Consider the following 19,431-nt stretch of genomic DNA (forward strand, 5'->3'; position numbering starts at 1 on the left):
TTCACAAAGCAAATTTTGATAGCTGATTTTGGCATTAGTCGAATGTTGAATAATGATTGTACGACATATGAAAGCAAGCCTAACACGGAACTGAGTATTGGATTGCTCCTGAATCATATTGTGAAGATAAAGATACAGTCGATAAAGGACGGTACAAGAAAGAGTCTGATGTAATGGTAGGTGCATGAATATGACCATTGCACAACATGTATGTATAAAGTCAATTTGTAACATTACATTGTTAATCTTTTTAGAATGCAGGATTGGTAACTTATTATATTGCAACAAAAGGAAAACACCCGTTTGGAAGTAAACGGCATAGATTGGACAATATGTTAAATGGAAACCCTGTTGGCTTGGGGGAAATCAAGGATGAAACATTGAAAGACCTTCTATCGTGGATGTTGAATCGACAACCAGAAGACAGACCATCGGCTACCGTGGCGTTAAAACATCCATTTCTTATGTCGGATGACGAGAAATTTGACTTATTATGTAAAGTTGGAAATCTTCAGCAGATTAAGACAAATGATCCCTTGTGTAGTGTCGTTCAACAATTGAATAGTGAATCCTCAGATTGGAAAAGTAAAATAGACAGTGATGTTTATGATTATTTTAGAACGGACGTGGTGACTGGAAAGATTTTTACATATGACTCTTCATAGACAGAATGTTTAAGACTTATTTGAAATATTAACCAACATTGGAAGGATCGACCACGGCCAAAACCTCAGCCAGAACCATTTTATAAGATTGGCGATCACAAGGCGTATATTCTCAAAAACTTCCCCAATCTCCCTGTTCGAGTGCATGCTACTGTGAGGTCCAATGAAGAATTGAAAAACAATCCAGATCTCAAGAACTTTTTAAATTTCAGTGAAAGAAAACCACATCAAAAATAAACAGCTTTTAAACAGTAAAAACAGTTTGTGAAAAGGCAAGTGAACAGGAAATATACCGTGTAAAATAAAATTTACTCAGAGTGGAAAAGACAAATAACTTTTTACGTAAATGATTATTTTGATTGTTGGCTTTCATTGAAAGATCGATTGATTGCGACCAGCACTTAAGACATCCATTTTATAAAGTCGCTGATCCTAAGGAGTTCTTTTTGAAATCCCAGTTCGGGTGCGTGCGGCTGTCTGATGTAATGACGAATTGAAAAACAATCTAGAACTTAAGAATTTTTCAGTTTTTAATGGAAGCGAACCACAATGAAAAGTTTACTGACAGGAAAACAAACAACAAATCAACGATACGGTAGTTAAAGGATTTATTTTATAGATGTAAAGTAGCAAAACACTTTTCACGACGTATTTGGATGATACATAATCACATTTCTGCATCTAGCTAACATTATTGAATGATATGATATCTGATTATTTAAATTTTAATCTCAATTGCTTTTGTTGAAGACGTATGACATGTAAAGTCAACTTTTCAATACATTATAAAACTCTTATACGATAGAAAATGGTATTTCTGGAGTTACAATATTACCAAGATCCCGTTTATTAAAGTATTAAAAGGCAGTGATAATGGTTAATGCCAAAAGCACAATTAAATGGACTTAAGTTCTGAATTTAATAAACATTTATTGTCTGAAGAGACTGAACAAAGGAATTAAAAAAAAAAATGAAGCCTTTACAGCAAATAGAGAATGAATCCGGTATAGCACGCAGCCTGAAAGTCTGGTCTTGAATGTTATGGGCTCCTGAGGGTTGCTTTTGCTGTAAAACTAAGCATCGTCTGTTGAGCAACTCCATAGATAGAATTTATAGATAGAATTTAGGAGTGCTTTTTTTTACTAGTTCACATTAATTACGCAGCTAATCAATACAAAACAGTTGAATTAAATAACTTTTTTTATGAGATCAACAGAATTTCTTCTAATGGACTCTTTAATATTTTTATTAGTTTTAATTTGATTTATTAAAAGAATATTGAATATACAGATAAGGTTATCTACCTCTCTGTATCACCTGTTTTCTAAAAACTCTCTCACACCCACATTCATTGAATAAAGTATAAAACTAGTCTTATAACTGCTGGAAGACTTTGTATTCACTCCACTGATTGTATGATTTGAAATATTTCACCAAAAATCTTATATCATAGATTGATGGGTAAAAGAGTTTGCATTGATTAGTAAGATCAAGGCTGTTGTGTTGCACACATTGAGGGTTAGAGTTTTTTGTGAGTTTCTAGAGTACTGGAGTATAACTTTCTCGACAACTTCACGAACATATAGTGGATGGTCAATTGAAAGAATAACTTGATGCCTAAGGTTTACAGGAGGCTACGGCGTTTCAGCACTTAGTTAACATCTGTTTCAACTTTGTCTATTCCTGAGGCAAAATATAACCTGTAAGTAATTGTAAATTTCCGGCTTAAAACATTTTCAATCGTAAAATTTCATAAATACAAAAACTCCAACGTATTTGAATTAGGCCATCTATTAAAATAATATTGGGCCATCCAAACACGGAAGTCATTAAAGTTTATATGACCAATTACCATATTCTCACCAAAGATAGGGCGTGAAAAACAATTCAAATGATGTAGTATCAATGGAAATTTTTGAAATTCAAGAAACATTTGGCTCCAAACATGCAAAAAATTAAGAATTTTTGAAATCATCAGTTTTACGGCAGCAATTCCAACATCACTATTTTATGAAACATTACGACTTTTTTCGTTAACTACAACGAACGCTTGTGTAGCCGTTTGGTAACTGTAACAGTCAAGACAACGCAATCTATGATGTGGGATCGGTGCTTGGCCCTGTCATTGACATTTAAGTTGTACCAACTTTGTCATATTCTTTTCTTGTACGATATATTTATGAATATTATAGACATCAACAATTACATTGAAGACCATTACGTCATACTTGTATGGTTATGAAGCCTTGCGCACATTTTTTCATAGTGTAAGGTTATTCCATAGAATTTTCTCTAACAAAAGAGCATATGATTGCGCTATCTAATTTGAAGTAGAATAGAGATATTTATCAAAAAGTTTGCTTCATGGCATGGTTTACCACGTTGGCTTACAAACAAATTGATCAACATCAACACAAAACTTCTCAAACTACCGTAAACACATCATACGATGTCATTTGTATCCATCTTTTTTTAGTAGATGATAAAGGTTGTACAATTGTTGAAAGTTGCATGCGCAAGATTTATATATTTTATTATCTCAGACCCCAGATCATTTGCTAGGTATCCGCACATTAATGTCACATGAAAGCACTCAGTAATAATTGTGTGACGTTTTAGTTTAAAGTTTTGTACGAATAGCATCATTTAGCTTTTGTTAACTTATTTAACTTTGCAGACAGCATATACTATAATAACAAAGGAACCTAGTAAACAACTAAGTAATAAAGAACATGCTACAGTTTTCACCAGCCCTTTAAACATAACGTTACTAACATTAAAAACAACACGATTTATGTAATTCATAATAGTGCAAGAGATTTTTCATGAATTGACCAAGGCAGACATTATTGCCTCTTAATCTAGAGTCTCCTGCTTTTATTTAAGTATGTTTTACGGTGAGTTGTAACATACTATAGCTAGATTGCACAACCGTGTTTTACTTTTGCTGTAAGGATTGGTTTGCAATGGTAACAAGTCTTCATCAATTTTCACAAGACTATGAATTATTTGGTACTCGTTTACATAACACACGTCATTCTTTTTTAAATGTCATACGTAGTCGCACAGAAATCTAAGTATAACATCGTCCTGAATTGTAAGAGATATTCTCTATATGCATGCACTTAATAAGTATATAAGATTTATAACTCATGCAACGGTACAAAAACCACCTGCTGAAATTTGATATCCACTAAAGGACCATCTTTCACTGGAGGCAAACGAACGTACATCGTAATCCCATTTACTTCCAAAATCGAATGGAAGTGTCAATAAACAAATATGAACATCTTCAGAAAGCAAAATTTAATTAAATTAAATTGAAGCATTCGTATGTAGTGTACTATTATGTCTAATTATGTGTACTATTATGTCTAATTATGTGTACTATTATGTCTAAGTGTACTATTATGTACAAAAAAATTGCTATTCTCTTCTACACATAAACTATACATCATAAAAATCATTTTCTTTACTTCAAGACTTTCAAATGAATGATTCTTAAAAAAATTCGTTTTCAGACTGGACCACATATATTTGCCAAAAAATTATAACTGAGGACATACTTATGTTGAACATACGAATATCTATAAATGCCTTTCCTATTACAATGTACAATTTGAGATGTTTACGTCAAAAATTATTTAAAAACTATAACTATAATATGAACAATTCTAACACAAGAACAGTGTATTGGGAATCAAACATAAAGACTAAATTGTACCGCTCCTAAAAGATGTGTGTGACATTTTGGTAAATCAAAGCTGTTTGGAATAAATTAAACAGATCAAGCGTTTCTTAAGCTGAGTTAGTTTTAAAATATGTCACAAGTTGCTTAAACTGTTATCTTCTGATTGGTCAGTTCCTAGGTATGTTGTCTTCTCATTGGTCATTTTCTTGGTGTGTTGTCTTATGATTGGGTAGTTCCTAGGTTTGTCGTTATTTGTGCTTCGCATTTCTTACTGCACTTCAACCAACGTTATACGGGGCTTATCAGAGAACGGAACACCTTCAGGAATTAACGTACTGTGAAATTTCAATACATGATTACGATTCTAATCCTGTTGGTGCCTAAATACTGTTCCTGTTCAAGAAGTTACATTCAATTTCAAGGACAGAAAAGCTTTCATGTTCATAACTGAGATATGCAATATATGAACGTATAGCTTGCGATTCTTTATGCACCCATGAGCTTAGCAATAGCATATAATGATTGGCATTGAAATAATCACAATAGGTCAATTTGTAAAGGTCTTATTTTTTCTACTACGTTCTGTAAAATTAGCTTTATAATTAGCATTCATTGTGTTATGAGTATTTAAGTGGTACTTCTCATTCTCGTATATTCTGTCCTGAGGTGTATTTTGTATATTCAGGGATAGATCTGTTGGTATTCTGGCACTCCTATCATCTGTCATAACAGTATGAGCTGGGAGTGGAGGACTGGCAGTATTAATGGAACTGAGTTAAATAGGGAATCAGTTAAAATAGCTCTTCTCCCTGAGACTTCGTGCATCACCAACATCCTAAAGAATATCATCTCAAGCAACATCTTAGCGCTGTTATAGACTACACCAATTACATTTCAATGAAAAAACTTATAGTGATCACTGGTTTATGTTATGAGATCAGTAGGTAATCTAGTAAATCTACGAAAGAGATCAAGAAGAATATATGACTTAATTTTGAATGAGATCTTGACGGTGGCAAATACAAGTTGCAATGACGTATGGGTAAAGCATGAACGTCTACGACGGAAAGAGTCAAAATTCGGTGACCTTCACACCTCGTTAAAGCTGTTTGAAGACAAGGACATCACGGTGTTGAGTTTACATTTGGGAATTTTACCTGCAAGATACTGGCTGGTAAAGGTAGGAAGAGAATAAAAGAGATTATACGGAAGTGCGTCGTGTCCAAGAGATGCCAGGAATAACGTTACGTAATCCAGAGACTTCTGATTTACCAAAATGCAGACTAAGAGTGATAGACAAAGCGGTACCACTTGACGTGAAGATGAAGAGAAAATCCTTGACAAATCACTTTCAAAAAAAGTCAGTCGGGCACAACTGACTACAGTCCTGGACTACGATCTAGTTATGTTATTCAATTAATACTTTTATATCATCTGCTTCTCACAGCAAATCTAGAAGGTTGAGGGCGTGTGTCAGTGTAAATATTCAAGTATTCAGCTCTGCTCAACCGATTTCTTCTGAAAGCAATTGTACTTTTGCTACATGGGAGGCCGTTACTTTCAGCCCTGCTTTCATGGAAATGGTAAGTGGAAAATATGGGGATGGTGGAAACCCAAACCAGGGGAATCTGGCTTGCTGTCAGCTAACAAATTCTGACGATTAAAGCGCATGAAAGTCTGATACTAAACTCCCAATGATTTATCTGATTTTCTAGTCGATGTATAGAAAACTTAGTTGTCAATGATATCGTATAAACCCCAATGATAATATCGACATTTTATAGATGACGACTTTTTGAGGAAAATGGTGATCTGACAAGCAAGTGGAGTCTGTAAAACTCATTCACTGCATCCACGATGTACATATATGTATTAATATATCCACACCATGGTTTGTATTCAGTCAGAATTATTTTATTTGGATAAGAATAAAATTGATCTCTTATAAATATCTTGCCGATGTAAGCTTGGACGCTTATCAAAATATATTTAAAAATTTAGATAAATCTTCAGGCTTTTTTAATTCTTCACAGAAATATTTGAATTTACCATATAAATATAATATTTTTATTCCAAGAAATTGCCCGTACGGTATCAATTTTTGAAATTAGACCTTATTATTCACTAAATTTACTCTTATATAAAGTTGTGCTAATCTAATGTATTAGGTATGTCAAAAAACCATGCGTTGTTCATGTGTTGTTCACATGGTTGCTCATATGCTTGTTCACGTGCCGAAAATCATATATGACATTTAATATATCATTCATTCATACGCTTACATCATTCATTCATACGCTCGTAGTGGGAGCGTTGTCGGTGTGTATGAAAATACAAATGAGAGCAGCAAGGATTGCGTTTGTTTTTTTAAAGGCTTCTCTCATCGATCTTTTACAGTCAGTTAAATGATCTCGTGTCATTACAAAGTGGTCGACTGAACAAACGAGGATATAAACATTATTTAAACGACGTCAAAATATAAACAATATATAAACCACTTGCCCTGAAGGTAAGAAATGTTTTTATCTTCAGTTATGCTTACTTTGCTTGAATTATACAATGATTACAATCTCAAATTCGATAGACTTGGAATAGCATCAGTATTACCACTGCAAAAAAGTATTTTACACTTCATATAAAGTAAACATTTATTCTAAACGTTTCGTCTAGTCTTACATACTACCACATATTCTACTGATTATGAGATATGTAATATATAACACTCGTTGAAATGGTTAGAATAAAATGCTGTTTACTTTATACGGAGTGTCAATATTTGTGCTTTACCAAAATATCAGACTATCTGGGCTTTTTTATGAGTCTATTCTCAGAAACACGATAAACTTCACCAACGATTATTCATGAATACGAGCATGGCTTATATAGTATAAAATACGCAATGGTTAGGGATCCGACATCGGATCTTTATTTTTCATTGTTATACTTCCGACAATCCTTCATGTACAATCTTGTAAAAATTACAATTTGTAGAGCTTATGAAGACGAATGCCGAAATCATGTCAAATGTGAGGGCTAACCGAGTTCGAATTACGGCCAGCCATGTCATTTATATAATCTGTCGAATGAGATAAATATATTTTCTTTCTTAAATGATTTAATTTTTCATCTTTTTACAAACCAAAGCAACAACAGCGTTCTCACGCGTGCTTTCAGGGAATTTATGGGGATATGTAATATTACTACTGTGAAGGTACCACAGGATTCATCCTGACATTCATCCTGACATTCATCCTTACATTCACCACAGGATTCACCACAACATTCAAAATTAGCATAAAGTGTGAAGTTGACACCACATTCATTTTAATGTTATTAAATAACATCAGTTTCAGAAAAAAATAGACCGTATTTTTGCTAAAAGCAAAAGATGTTGTAGACAAGTTATTTAGACAAGGATTATACTATTTTTATTTTGGTCGAAAGTCTTGGAGCAAATCTACAGCCTTTTAAAGACTACTTCCGCTTTTGTCTCTTTACTTTAAATAATTGCGCGATGTTTACAATGCATAAATGTTGACATCTAAAAGGCCTAATTTTCAAGAAATAAACACGCTGGAAAATACTTGTGTTTGGTAACATCCGAAAGTACGTTTTCTGAGGATTACAAATATGGTTTTATTATCTTGGTCCAAATTCGTGGAGCGAATCTACAGCCGTGCAAAGTCGACTGTGAAGGTACCACAGGATTCAAGATAGTACGGTTTTATACGGTAAACACGCTACAATTTACTTGTGTTTAGTATCGTCTTAAAGAGCGTGTTCTGAGGATTACAAATATGGTTTTATTATCTTGGTCCAAATTCGTGAAGCGGTTCTACAGCTTTGGAAAGGTGGAGCATTTTTGCGTTAATTAATAGGCAAGTTGTCATGTTGCATTATTTCACTAACGTCTAAATATGCCGGGTGTTGGACTAGTTAACACGCTGCAATATACTCGTATTTGGTATCAGATTAAAGATCTTGCTATGAGGATTACAAATATGTCTTTATTATTGTGGCCGACATTCCAGGAGCGAATCTACAGCTTTGGAAAGGTAGAGCATTTTAGCGTTAATTAATATTCGCGGTACTTAACTGACATGTTTATATATATCTAATTTTGATGAAGTTAACACGCTACAATTTACTTGTGTTTAGTATCGTCTTAAAGATCTTGTTCTGAGGATTACGAATATGGTTTTATTATCTTGGTCCAAATTCGTGAAGCGGTTCTACAGCTTTGGAAAGGTAGAGCATTTTTGCGTTAATTAATAGGCAAGTTGTCATGTTGCATTATTTCACTAACGTCTAAATATGCCGGGTGTTGAACTAGTTAACACGCTGCAATATACTCGTATTTGGTATCAGATTAAAGATCTTGCTATGAGGATTACAAATATGTCTTTATTATTGTGGCCGACATTCCAGGAGCGAATCTACAGCTTGAGAAATGTGGAGACGTTTTGCGTTAATTTATATTCGCGGTACTTAACTGACATGTTTATATATATCTAATTTTGATGAAGTTAACACGCTACAATTTACTTGTGTTTAGTATCGTCTTAAAGATCTTGTTCTGAGGATTACAAATATGGTTTTATTATCTTGGTCCAAATTCGTGAAGCGGTTCTACAGCTTTGGAAAGGTAGAGCATTTTTGCGTTAATTAATAGGCAAGTTGTCATGTTGCATTATTTCACTAACGTCTAAATATGCCGGGTGTTGAACTAGTTAACACGCTGCAATATACTCGTATTTGGTATCAGATTAAAGATCTTGCTATGAGGATTACAAATATGTCTTTATTATTGTGGCCGACATTCCAGGAGCGAATCTACAGCTTGAGAAATGTGGAGACGTTTTGCGTTAATTAATATTCGCGGTACTTAACTGACATGTTTATATATATCTAATTTTCATGAAGTTAACACGCTACAATTTACTTGTGTTTAGTATCGTCATAAGGATCTTGTTCTGAGGATTACAAATATGGTTTTATTATCTTGGTCCAAATTCGTGAAGCGGTTCTACAGCTTTGGAAAGGTGGAGCATTTTTGCGTTAATTAATAGGCAAGTTGTCATGTTGCATTATTTCACTAACGTCCAGCATGTTTTATTTTTTTTTGCTGATAAAAAGTAATTTCCAAAGTCAGCATACTTGACATCGACTGGAAAATGCAACAGCTTTGTGACGTATTTTGTTATTCAACGATGACGCACAGAATGTCGGTTTGGCAGATTTCAAATCAAAAAAATTTTAATATTGTTTTTGCAGTGATTGAAGAAACAAAACACGATAAACTGATTTTATTTCTATTGTTTGTGTCGAAGAACGATTAACCCTTGGTGCACGCATTTGCATGCGTCATCGTCATTCATCGACAAACTAGCTATGAAACAAAAGACAATGTCAGCTGTCAAGTTTGAAGACATTGTAAATCACTAAAAAAATAATATGTTGCAAAAAAATAAACATATTCATAGGTTCGAAATTTAAATAATGTAGGAGAATATAATAATAGCACGAAAAATCAAAACTCCAGAATAGTGTTGGTGTTTTAAAGTTATTTGTCAATAAAACATTACAATTTGAGAAACACGACGATTTTTTAAGCGCAAACATGTTTCGACATCAGAACGACATCTTTCGATGACAAACATGTTTCGACATCAGAATGACATCTTTATTGTAAAATGGTCAGGGTTAACACGTGATTTTAATATATTCCTTCATGGTTGGTGAGTGCGTACGATTTTTATGCACGAGTAGAAGAGGGATTGAAAACAAACGAGTGAGCGTAGCGAACGAGCGCACAATAAAAATCGTACAAATGAAGCGTGCAAGTGTCCATTTTGATCTCGTACATACAACATACAATTTCGCAACTGGTACTAATATATTCTAGGATGTCCTTACTTTCTGACTTTTGTTGCCCTTCAACGCCTTTTAACACAAGTTAATAAAGCTATCTTACCAGAAAGATAGCTTTATTAGACATAGACAGAAAGAGACAGAGCTCTAATTTGCTTTTAAAAGTAGCTGACCTCACTCCTATCGTAGAAATGACTCATCATAGTGAAGTACAAATACAAAATAGCGTAACTATACGATGCTTCGACTTTGAATCTAATCTATTTCATTCTTTTCTATTCTTTAAAGAATGTGACTGTTTCGCCCAATATCAGGGCTCATCAGCATGCCTAGGAACCACACCGCGATAGGGTGGTGCAATTCCGACATGGACAGCCGCATTTTCTCGTGATATAATACGAGACGTCTCTCAGCGCATTAGAGCAGCCAGTTGCGTTGTCTGACATTTCTGCAGCAACGGCGCATTAGAGCAGCCAGTTGCGTTGTCTGACATTTCTGCAGCAACGGCGCATTAGAGCAGCCAGTTGCGTTGTCTGACATTTCTGCGGCAACGGCGCATTAGAGCAGCCAGTTGCGTTGTCTGACATTTCTGCAGCAACGGCGCATTAGAGCAGCCAGTTGCGTTGTCTGACATTTCTGCAGCAACGGCGCATTAGAGCAGCCAGTTGCGTTGTCTGACATTTCTGCAGCAACGGCGCATTAGAGCAGCCAGTTGTGCATCAACAATGAATTTATCGGTATATGCAAGACATACAGTTAGTTTCTTCATTAATTGATTTTTCATAAAGCGGTAACAATACATGTGTTTGTGAGATGTGTTTGCTCGTCGTTGAAAAGAACATAACAAACGTACTCACCACAATTATGATATTCCAATGTAAAGCTATAAGTTTGATTTAATGAAACAATGTTATCATTGTGTTTCCATTGGAACTGTCTAGGTATTTCCCCATTACAAAAACATTTAAGAGTTACGAGACGACCGACATTTTGCTTGTAAGACGTTGGTATTTGACAACATCTAACGTCACGAGGAAATATTGTTTTTGAAATGAAAAGGAGTTCATTAATGTACAGCTCATTAGCAATTATTGGTCGCAATGCGTTTATCAAAAAAATATTTGGACTATGATCATATAAGCCCATTCTATAACGAGCATAAGCCAGGACAAAACACCACAGCTAATGGCATCATTCTGCGCTGGAAATTTGTCTTCCCAATGCGCCGAGAATTCCGACACGAAATTTTTGTTTGCTATTTCGATACATTGACCTCTCATTCGGTAAAGTTCTTTGAAGTAAAATTTTATATTATCTACCAATGTTAGATATTGACTGCCTCTTGCCATTGGGTCGTACAAATAAATGCAACATTCAACAGTGTTGATTATTGCCATACACCAGTGACTACCTTGTCCAACATTTATAGGAATTGCAATCACGTCGTAAAGATGAAACAAAACACCTCGGTAGTGCCTCCTTAACATTTCATGAAAGCGCTCTTTATTGTTCGGCTGGCGTACGGATCGAAGTTTTGTCATGAATTGTGTCGTGAATGCAAAACTACGCAATCCAAACTTTTCCGTATTTTTTGTTAGCAATAGAAGGTAACAATTTATAACCTCATCATTGAGCCATCCAGGGTTGGAAAGAACATATGTATCGTTTGAAAAACCCTTTTCCAAAGGTTCAAGAGTTTTGATATCTTTTCCCAGAAGATTGTATCCGTGTGTTTTAAATGAAGCAACACGTTCATTTCTTACATTGAGATCACAAAGTGAGTGAAATACCTTGCACATTTTCTTATATTTTTGTGCAATTGACGGAGGCAAACTATCGACCTTTGATTGGACATCTCTACTATTCGTTTGTGCGGTTGGCGCACTTGTGCTATGAACAGAGCCCACAAAATTTGGTGAGCTTGTACTTCGGGGTATGTCCTCATTGTCACTATCATCGCTGAGTTGGGTTGACGACTGTCGTTCGTCTCCATAACCTTTGTCACTAAAATTTTCAGCGGAGTAAAAGGCTATGTACGCATAAGTTGACACCTTTGCTTCCACTTTTGTGATATATCAGAGACGAATGTATCGTCGACCTCATAAACTCTTCCATCTTTGAATATTACAGCTGTGTAATGGCCAACATCAATACCTGAGCCGTAATGCAATGCACATGAGGATAATTGATAAGTGGCCGATGCACCATCATTCTGCAATGTTAATTTTAATGGCAGTGGAACTCTCTGACAACTCTTCGTAACTCCTGATCCATTTGAAACAAATCTTTTGAAACCAAGGCATAAAATTTTAGGCAGTGTTTTGAGTTCACCTATGCGAACGTGATTCGTCCTCACACTGCATGTGCTACAGTGTGTAAATACAGAATCGATTAAACTCTCTTCGATTTTTTCTGTTAAGGTTTTGTTGCCATTGTCAACGGAAGCAAAAAGCGTCATGAAGGTTTCCTCATCATGCAACCGAGTTTTTCCACATACATCACAAATTTTTCTATATTTGTACGTTCCTCTAAAGGAGCCTGCGTCACAATGTTCATGCAAAACTATAAAACTCTCGTGAATATCATGTTGTTGGCCACTCGCATAACCAAAATACTTATTAAAAATGTCGTGCAGCTGTTGTGGATACAAAGGTTTGTCATTCGTGTTTTTAATATTCGCAAGGTTTTATTCAGTACTTTCACTACAGTTGGATTACATTTTGTCGTTGTTTCGGGTATTCAACTTTTAATGCATGCAAACATTGCAGAAGACTGTTCAACCAGCAATCGTTACCCTTATTGATTAAACCTCTTGTTAATTCTTTTCTTAGCAAAGACACGTGCATCTTGTGCGACGCACCAATGGATTTGCTGGATTTCGTACGCTCGCTGTCTTTACTTTGTTTGTTTTTCGTCAACATAATTGTATCCTTGAAGCGGAACTTGTCCTCTGCCGACATATCTAGCCATAATTTAGCTGCCTCTTTCGTTAAAACGCGTTAGGGCGATTTTAGAAGCTCTCTTTTTCTTACTACCTTTATGAAAAAAATTTAAGAATGATGACGGTGGACGTCTACTCTGTGTACATTTATTGATTTCTGGAGTTTCGCTTAACGGAATTGCCGGTGACTGCTGGAATTGTCCAACTTTAGCATTAGTTTTTGGTGTCGATGGAGTCTTTTTCCCCCATGTTTCACTGACTTGTGAATAATCATCAACTTCATCATCTGAAGTGTCATCTGAACTTACGATAGTATTGCTTTCGCTTCTTTTGTATTTTCTTTTATATCGATTTCTTGTGCAGATGTTTTGTCCGATGTTTGCGTCTGAAAATTTTTCAAGAATTTATTGGACGTCTTTGTTTTCTGGTAGGTTTATTAGCAGTTAGTCTATCCGAGAAATCTGTCATTCGTCGCCTAATTCTGTCATAATTTTCCAAAACAAATGCATCAGGACGCAGTCTTCTTTGTTTGGAAAATCTTCTTGTTTTAAGTTTCGCATGACACCTTCCACATAGCCCTCTGTTTTGAGTTTTCTGATTTAAATGAAAGGTACGGATAGTCGTGTAATGTTTCGTAAACTGGATCGTTCTCCTCTATGTATCGGTCTAATGAACCTAAAAGTACACCAGACCACAAAGGCATCTCACAAAGATAAGATTCTATGAATGCAAAAAATTCTGGTGCGTAGCATCTATTATTTGCCTTGCTATGTTTTGCATCTTCCATCGCTCTTTCTTTGACATTTCGTAGCAAGCTATCGTAATGATTTTTGAATGGATTTTGACTTGTATTTCTGTCTGTTTCAGTAAGATCGGCATCATCATCGCCTGCATTTGAAAAGACTCCATGCACTTCAACATGTTCAAGGATTTGTTCTCGTTCCTCCATTGCATGGATCAATTTCCATAAGGTGCTGAACGCGTTTTGGACTTCATCATTTTGAGTCTTATGAAGCAGGCAAATTGCAACAGGTAGAAGAATATGATCAAATTCTTCTTGGGTTCTAGAGTTTACCAACAGCGACACACAATACATGTTAAAGCGATACCACACCTCGTTTGTCGTACTGACTTTGATACGCATAATTGATTTCAAACGCCTATGAATTATGTTCATGAAATGACTGCAGCCAACATGTAAAACCATAAATGCAAAATCTTCGTTTGATGCCATCCTCTGCACAATCCTGAATGCTCGAAGTAAAACTGAGCAAGGGTTTCTCCGTTGAACTCTTTCAGAGCAGCCAATATCAACGCCTTTGAGTAATCTGTATTTAACTGACGAGGTATTCGAACGTTTCCTTTGAAAACGTTTGCCTCATCTCGACGAAACCTCTCAATAAAGGAACGTATGCTGGGAGCACTGTGATCATTTGTTATCATTTCGGCAATCGGCACTGATGGATTTCCTTTCTTTGGGTGTCGAACAATAATTGCATAATAAAGTACTCTTTTGCCCATGAAATCTTGCACAATCGTTCCGGTTGCGTCCATGTATGCAATATCTTTCATGCATAAGTAATGCCAAAGACGCACCTGATCTTCATTCCACATATATACCCAAAGTGGACAAAATGAAATTGCTTGAACAAATCCTTCAATCTGTTTGGGAGGCATCTCGCGCTGTTTTTCTCGCTGAATTAAATCATCCATAGCCATCTTCAAGGAAGTCATGACGTCTTTGTCCAGCTGAGTTTGTTGTCTTCCTTCACTGGCTATTTTTCTCACAGTATCTGGAATTTTACCACATTCATTTCTATTTCCAGCTGCCTTTGCATTTACCGATATTCCCTCTTTTATTTCTTGGTACACTTTTGAAGGTTGGCCAGGTCCTTTGTGAAATTGATTTGCCAGTTGCTTACGTTTGTCACTCTTTATGAACCTAGACTGGCGCTCTCCAGCAGCGTGTTTCACAGATCCGTCATAAGTTACGGTAACTTTCTTGGGAAGAAAGTCTTTGCGAAAGATTTGCAATACAAACTTGCAAGAACAATCTGCAAAGATGCAGTGACCTGTAGCATTAAACACAATCGGCGTATTTCTTTTCCTCGAATTTTCCTTAGCGATGAAATGCCTTTCGAATTGGAAGGTGCAGTAGGCGTTGGATTTTTTCATGTGATCCATCATGATATCCGTCCATGGGCACCGAAGAGTGTTTGGTTTTTCCGTGGTAGGTCTGATCCTTGACCACTCTGCTTCACTCAAAAAAAATGTTGCAGACCTACAAACATCGGCTATAAAGAATGTATTTGGTCGTGGCAAATATGGGCAGTCCATCATTCTCTGGAAAGTTTCGTGCTCATCGGAGCAATAGTTTGATGTGTTGCAATTATTGTTTGGGGTAATATTAGCATATGTTTTGCCAACGTTCTTTTCCTTGGAAGACATCTCATACGATTCAACATCGCTGAATGGTGAAGATGTTGCATTAGCACAGACATTATCCATATTATCTTCATCTTCTGATATTTTCATCGGCTCCCATCCCTCGCTAGAATCACTTTCACAAGTAGAAGGTCTTTTATCAACATTGTCAAGTTTTGCAAAAAATGCTGAGGGAGATGATACTTTTTTATCATTACAATCATCGCGCCACTTGCTTGAGAAGTCAGTCAGTTGTACTTTTCCTCTTCCTTATAATCATAGGAATGACATTTTTGAAATTCGTCAGAGTGATAAATGACTTTCTCAATCGACGGACTACTTTCCATGCTGTAAGATACACGATCTGAAATACATATGTTTTCATCTTTTCATCAATGCACGGTGAAGAAGGATGTAAAAGTACATTACATTCTCTGTTATCGACCACGTCTTCCATTTCTCCATGTGACTCCAGGACACCCTCCTCGTGAATATCATTTGTGCCAAAAACGTGCATTGGATCATTGTCATCAGTTTCTTTGTTTGAAAGTGACAGCAGTTCTTGTGGACGGTATTTATTGCGGGATTTTTTGCTAGCACAACTAGGACAGATATAAGATTTGCCGTCTATACAATTACTGTATTTTTCGAGTTGTTTCTTTGTTTTAAGATGAGGTAAACCAACGCATTCTGGATGATAAAACTCCAGACAACCTTCTTTCTTTTCATCGCACAAAATATAGATTCCAACATCTTCTTTTGACAGAGACACCATAGTTTTGGTTGTTCCTTTCTGGAGTATGGGCTTTCGGTATGCATCTTCTACGTTTTATGCATTTGTTTTCTTTATTGGATTGTGCTAAGGTTTTGACCACATTGTTGGTGTGTCTGCTTGAAACTTCTTTTTGAATCTTGTTTAATGGAAGATGCATCTCCATGTTCACTTTCTTTAGTGTAATGAATATCTCCAGTTAAATGCTTCTGGGTAGTGACCATGTCGAATTCCTCGCTAGCCTCATCACTGTCAGTCGCTGATTGGCCAAAATCATAATGGTCGTTTCCTGCGCATTCACCACTATGAGTGTTAAATGGTCGGGACTCTAAAAATGGCAAAAACTCGCGACCCGACGACGGGTGATGCGCATTATCATTATATTTATTGTCATGGCTAGCTAACAGATCTTCAGCATTTGATAACTAAAAAATGCAAACAAGTGTATTATATTAAATTGAGTGCATCAGAAGAAACACTGATTTAATTTGAAGTATGGTCTGGATTAGAACAAAGCAAATAGTACCATCATTATTAATACTGTAATAAACTATTTCAAGATATTAATAATTAAATATGCTTAAAATAAAAAAAGGCGATATTAATGATTACAACAATATTGAAATATTTACAATTCAACCATTACGTTATGTCTAAAGATCTAAAAAATCAAAAAATTTATATAAAGATTTATATTTGGGCACCTAAAATGGTTAGAATATTCTCTGAACACATGAGCAACCGATTTTAACTTGCATGAACCTTATATTTGTAGACTCAAGTTTCACCTGCCACCGCCCTCCTCACATTACAGCAAGGATATGCGACATCTATTCGACGTAAATATTCTCTTTTATTTTAAAGGCTATAAGCATGCGTCCTATCTATACAGAATGTGAGACTTCCAAGATTACGCGTTTTCAAATCCCTGTCACATTCTACAAAAAAGGTGTGAGGTTCCTAATGACCTTCCCCTCCTCCCCCCACCATACCCCCAACAGGAATGCTGGAAGCGCCGCCAAGAAGAACAAAGAAAAGAAATAGTTAACGCAGTTGATAAATGTGCTACAATACAATGTCTCCATAATCAATGTTCACTGACGTTACGCTCAAAAGATGAATTGACTAAAATTGATTGGACATAAATAGCCAAATATGTAAATAATATGCCAAAAAAACAACGTTTCTTGGACATTTAGACATTTCAGATTAAAAATGAAGTTGAAAAATACGATTGCCGTCAGTCCCAGATTTATGGAAATGCATTACCCAAATCAAAACTTTTTGCATAAATCATTCCCGATAGAGTGTACATTATCAATGTATTTATTTGCATATAGCCACTTAAATACCTTAATTAAAAATTGAATTATTACATAATTTAGTGCAAGTGAGGCATATGTTGCCTATGGTATGGATACACGCAAATTTTATGGAGCTAATCCCTCAAAAATAGTGCAATAGCCTTAAAACAAAGTTAAGCGATGCACACATGTGGGTCCGATAACTATCTAAACTATTCTGCATTTACAAGACGCCCTTCATTACATTGCATGTCACGTGACTGTGCTTATTGAGAAAAGTGAAGTCCAAAGATCGTGCATCGAAAACCATTTTGCTGTGAATACTTTATCCTCAAAACTCTTTTAAAACAATTTTCTGAACTGTACATATTCCACCCAACCGATAATTCAAAACGCTTGTAACTTTTGCGTTTTACATAAATAGGTTAGCGATATTTTCGACGATGTAACTTTTATTTCGTCTTTAAGTGAGGATTAACGCTTCATATAATGCAACTATATATCGATGAATTATGCAAGGTCTTTGTTGTACTGATAACATCACGAAGTACAAAATGCTATAAATTTTCCATCGCAATGCACTGAGCGAGCGACGTATCAAATACAGCAAAATACAACAATCTTAATAACTCAAATGACAAATTGCATTTTAATTTAAGTTCGCAGAAAATTTTGGGCTTGCTTTCGCTTTGAATAATTCTCAAGCACAAACATCGGTTATCAATCAGCGCATGCGCAGAAGATATCACAAATATTCAAACGGTCATTACGTTTTGAAAAATAATTAATTCGTAATCTTTACACAAACAACCAATCAGAAAGTTTAAGATAATTTTCAAACCGCCCAAAATTCATAAACCGTTTACTGTCAAACGAATGATCAATACATGAAATTAAATATCCTTTGCGTACCTCTAATCGCCCATGCTCGATTGCAGATCGCATGCCATTCCGGTTATCGTGCCAGCGAAGATATAGGTTTCTCCGTGCAAGCAATTTGTTTCTAATCCCAAGTTCAACTAAAATTTTCCCCCAGAAGCTATTTGACTTTCTGTAAGAATCGTTTTGGTCGCCAGACACATTTGACATAGCTGCAACAATTGCATTCACGTCAAACGTGTATTTCGATGGACGACCAACAGTGCGCTGAAAAGCACAAACAAATGCAGTGAATGATAAAGGACATAAACGACCGTAAGACAAGAAGAAGCGATAACGTACCTTCATCATTTAGCGTTACACGAAAACGAGAAGAGCACAAAAGATTTAAATATAATCCTGAATTAACTTTTCTCGCAAAAGTAATAATTGCTTCGATAATACAGGAAAACCGTTGACATCAACGATTCAACGGTCAGTCAAGAAAGACGCAAACACAGGATACGACAAAGGTTTTAAACCGTGAAATTCTTAAAATGACGTTTGCATAAATTAGCATAAACTCAACAATTCGACGAAATAAATAAGACACATATGTTCTATATTGCAACAAATTACATAGCACAAAAGTGTTGTTCTTTTCATAAGCCGTAGATTCTCTCCTCGAACTTGTGCCACGATAATCAGAACATCTTTCCAATCTTCAGAATCACATCTTTAAAATGGTACCCAATGAAAATGATTGCAGCGTGTTTACCACTACTTCAAAATCAGACATAAGTACATCTCATTTAAATAACGCACAAATTAATTAACCAAAAAGAAAACTATTTCATAAGCTGTAGAACCGCTTCACGAATTTGGACCAAGATAATAAAACCATA

At 35.6% G+C, this 19,431-nt stretch overlaps 2 protein-coding genes and 2 long non-coding RNA genes across 4 annotated transcripts; 3 read left to right on the plus strand and 1 right to left on the minus strand.

The window, feature by feature from the left end:
* Nucleotides 1–92: 92 nt before the first annotated feature.
* LOC124448500 (serine/threonine-protein kinase/endoribonuclease IRE1-like) lies at nt 93–1,462 on the plus strand. The gene is made up of 2 exons (XM_046999520.1): nt 93–176; nt 255–1,462. The coding sequence occupies exons 1-2, from the start codon at nt 174–176 to the stop codon at nt 663–665; spliced, it is 414 nt and encodes a 137-aa protein (XP_046855476.1). The 5' UTR covers nt 93–173; the 3' UTR covers nt 666–1,462.
* Nucleotides 1,463–5,804: 4,342 nt separating this feature from the next.
* Nucleotides 5,805–7,470, plus strand: LOC124448518. Its single transcript, XR_006949098.1, has 3 exons — nt 5,805–5,939; nt 6,141–6,865; nt 7,348–7,470. It is a non-coding gene; the product is annotated as an uncharacterized LOC124448518 (long non-coding RNA).
* Nucleotides 7,471–8,175: 705 nt separating this feature from the next.
* Nucleotides 8,176–9,948, plus strand: LOC124448541. The gene is made up of 2 exons (XR_006949124.1): nt 8,176–8,207; nt 9,493–9,948. It is a non-coding gene; the product is annotated as an uncharacterized LOC124448541 (long non-coding RNA).
* Nucleotides 9,949–16,438: 6,490 nt separating this feature from the next.
* Nucleotides 16,439–19,331, minus strand: LOC124448984. Its single transcript, XM_046999928.1, has 3 exons — nt 18,890–19,331; nt 18,581–18,814; nt 16,439–16,789 (listed from the first exon to the last, which is right to left on the minus strand). The coding sequence occupies exons 1-3, from the start codon at nt 18,896–18,898 to the stop codon at nt 16,439–16,441; spliced, it is 594 nt and encodes a 197-aa protein (XP_046855884.1). The 5' UTR covers nt 18,899–19,331.
* Between the last annotated feature and the right edge of the window lie 100 nt (nt 19,332–19,431).

This window comes from Xenia sp. Carnegie-2017, unplaced genomic scaffold, assembly GCF_021976095.1.
Source record: "Xenia sp. Carnegie-2017 unplaced genomic scaffold, XeniaSp_v1 HiC_scaffold_23, whole genome shotgun sequence".
In the NCBI taxonomy this organism is placed as follows: Eukaryota; Metazoa; Cnidaria; class Anthozoa; order Malacalcyonacea; family Xeniidae; genus Xenia; species Xenia sp. Carnegie-2017.

Coding starts and splice junctions, on each gene's coding strand:
- LOC124448984 (XM_046999928.1), bottom strand. Junction 16,790..18,580: donor TCGAGCATGGGCGATTAGAG/GTACGCAAAGGA, acceptor TGCATTTTTTAG/TTATCAAATGCTGAAGATCT.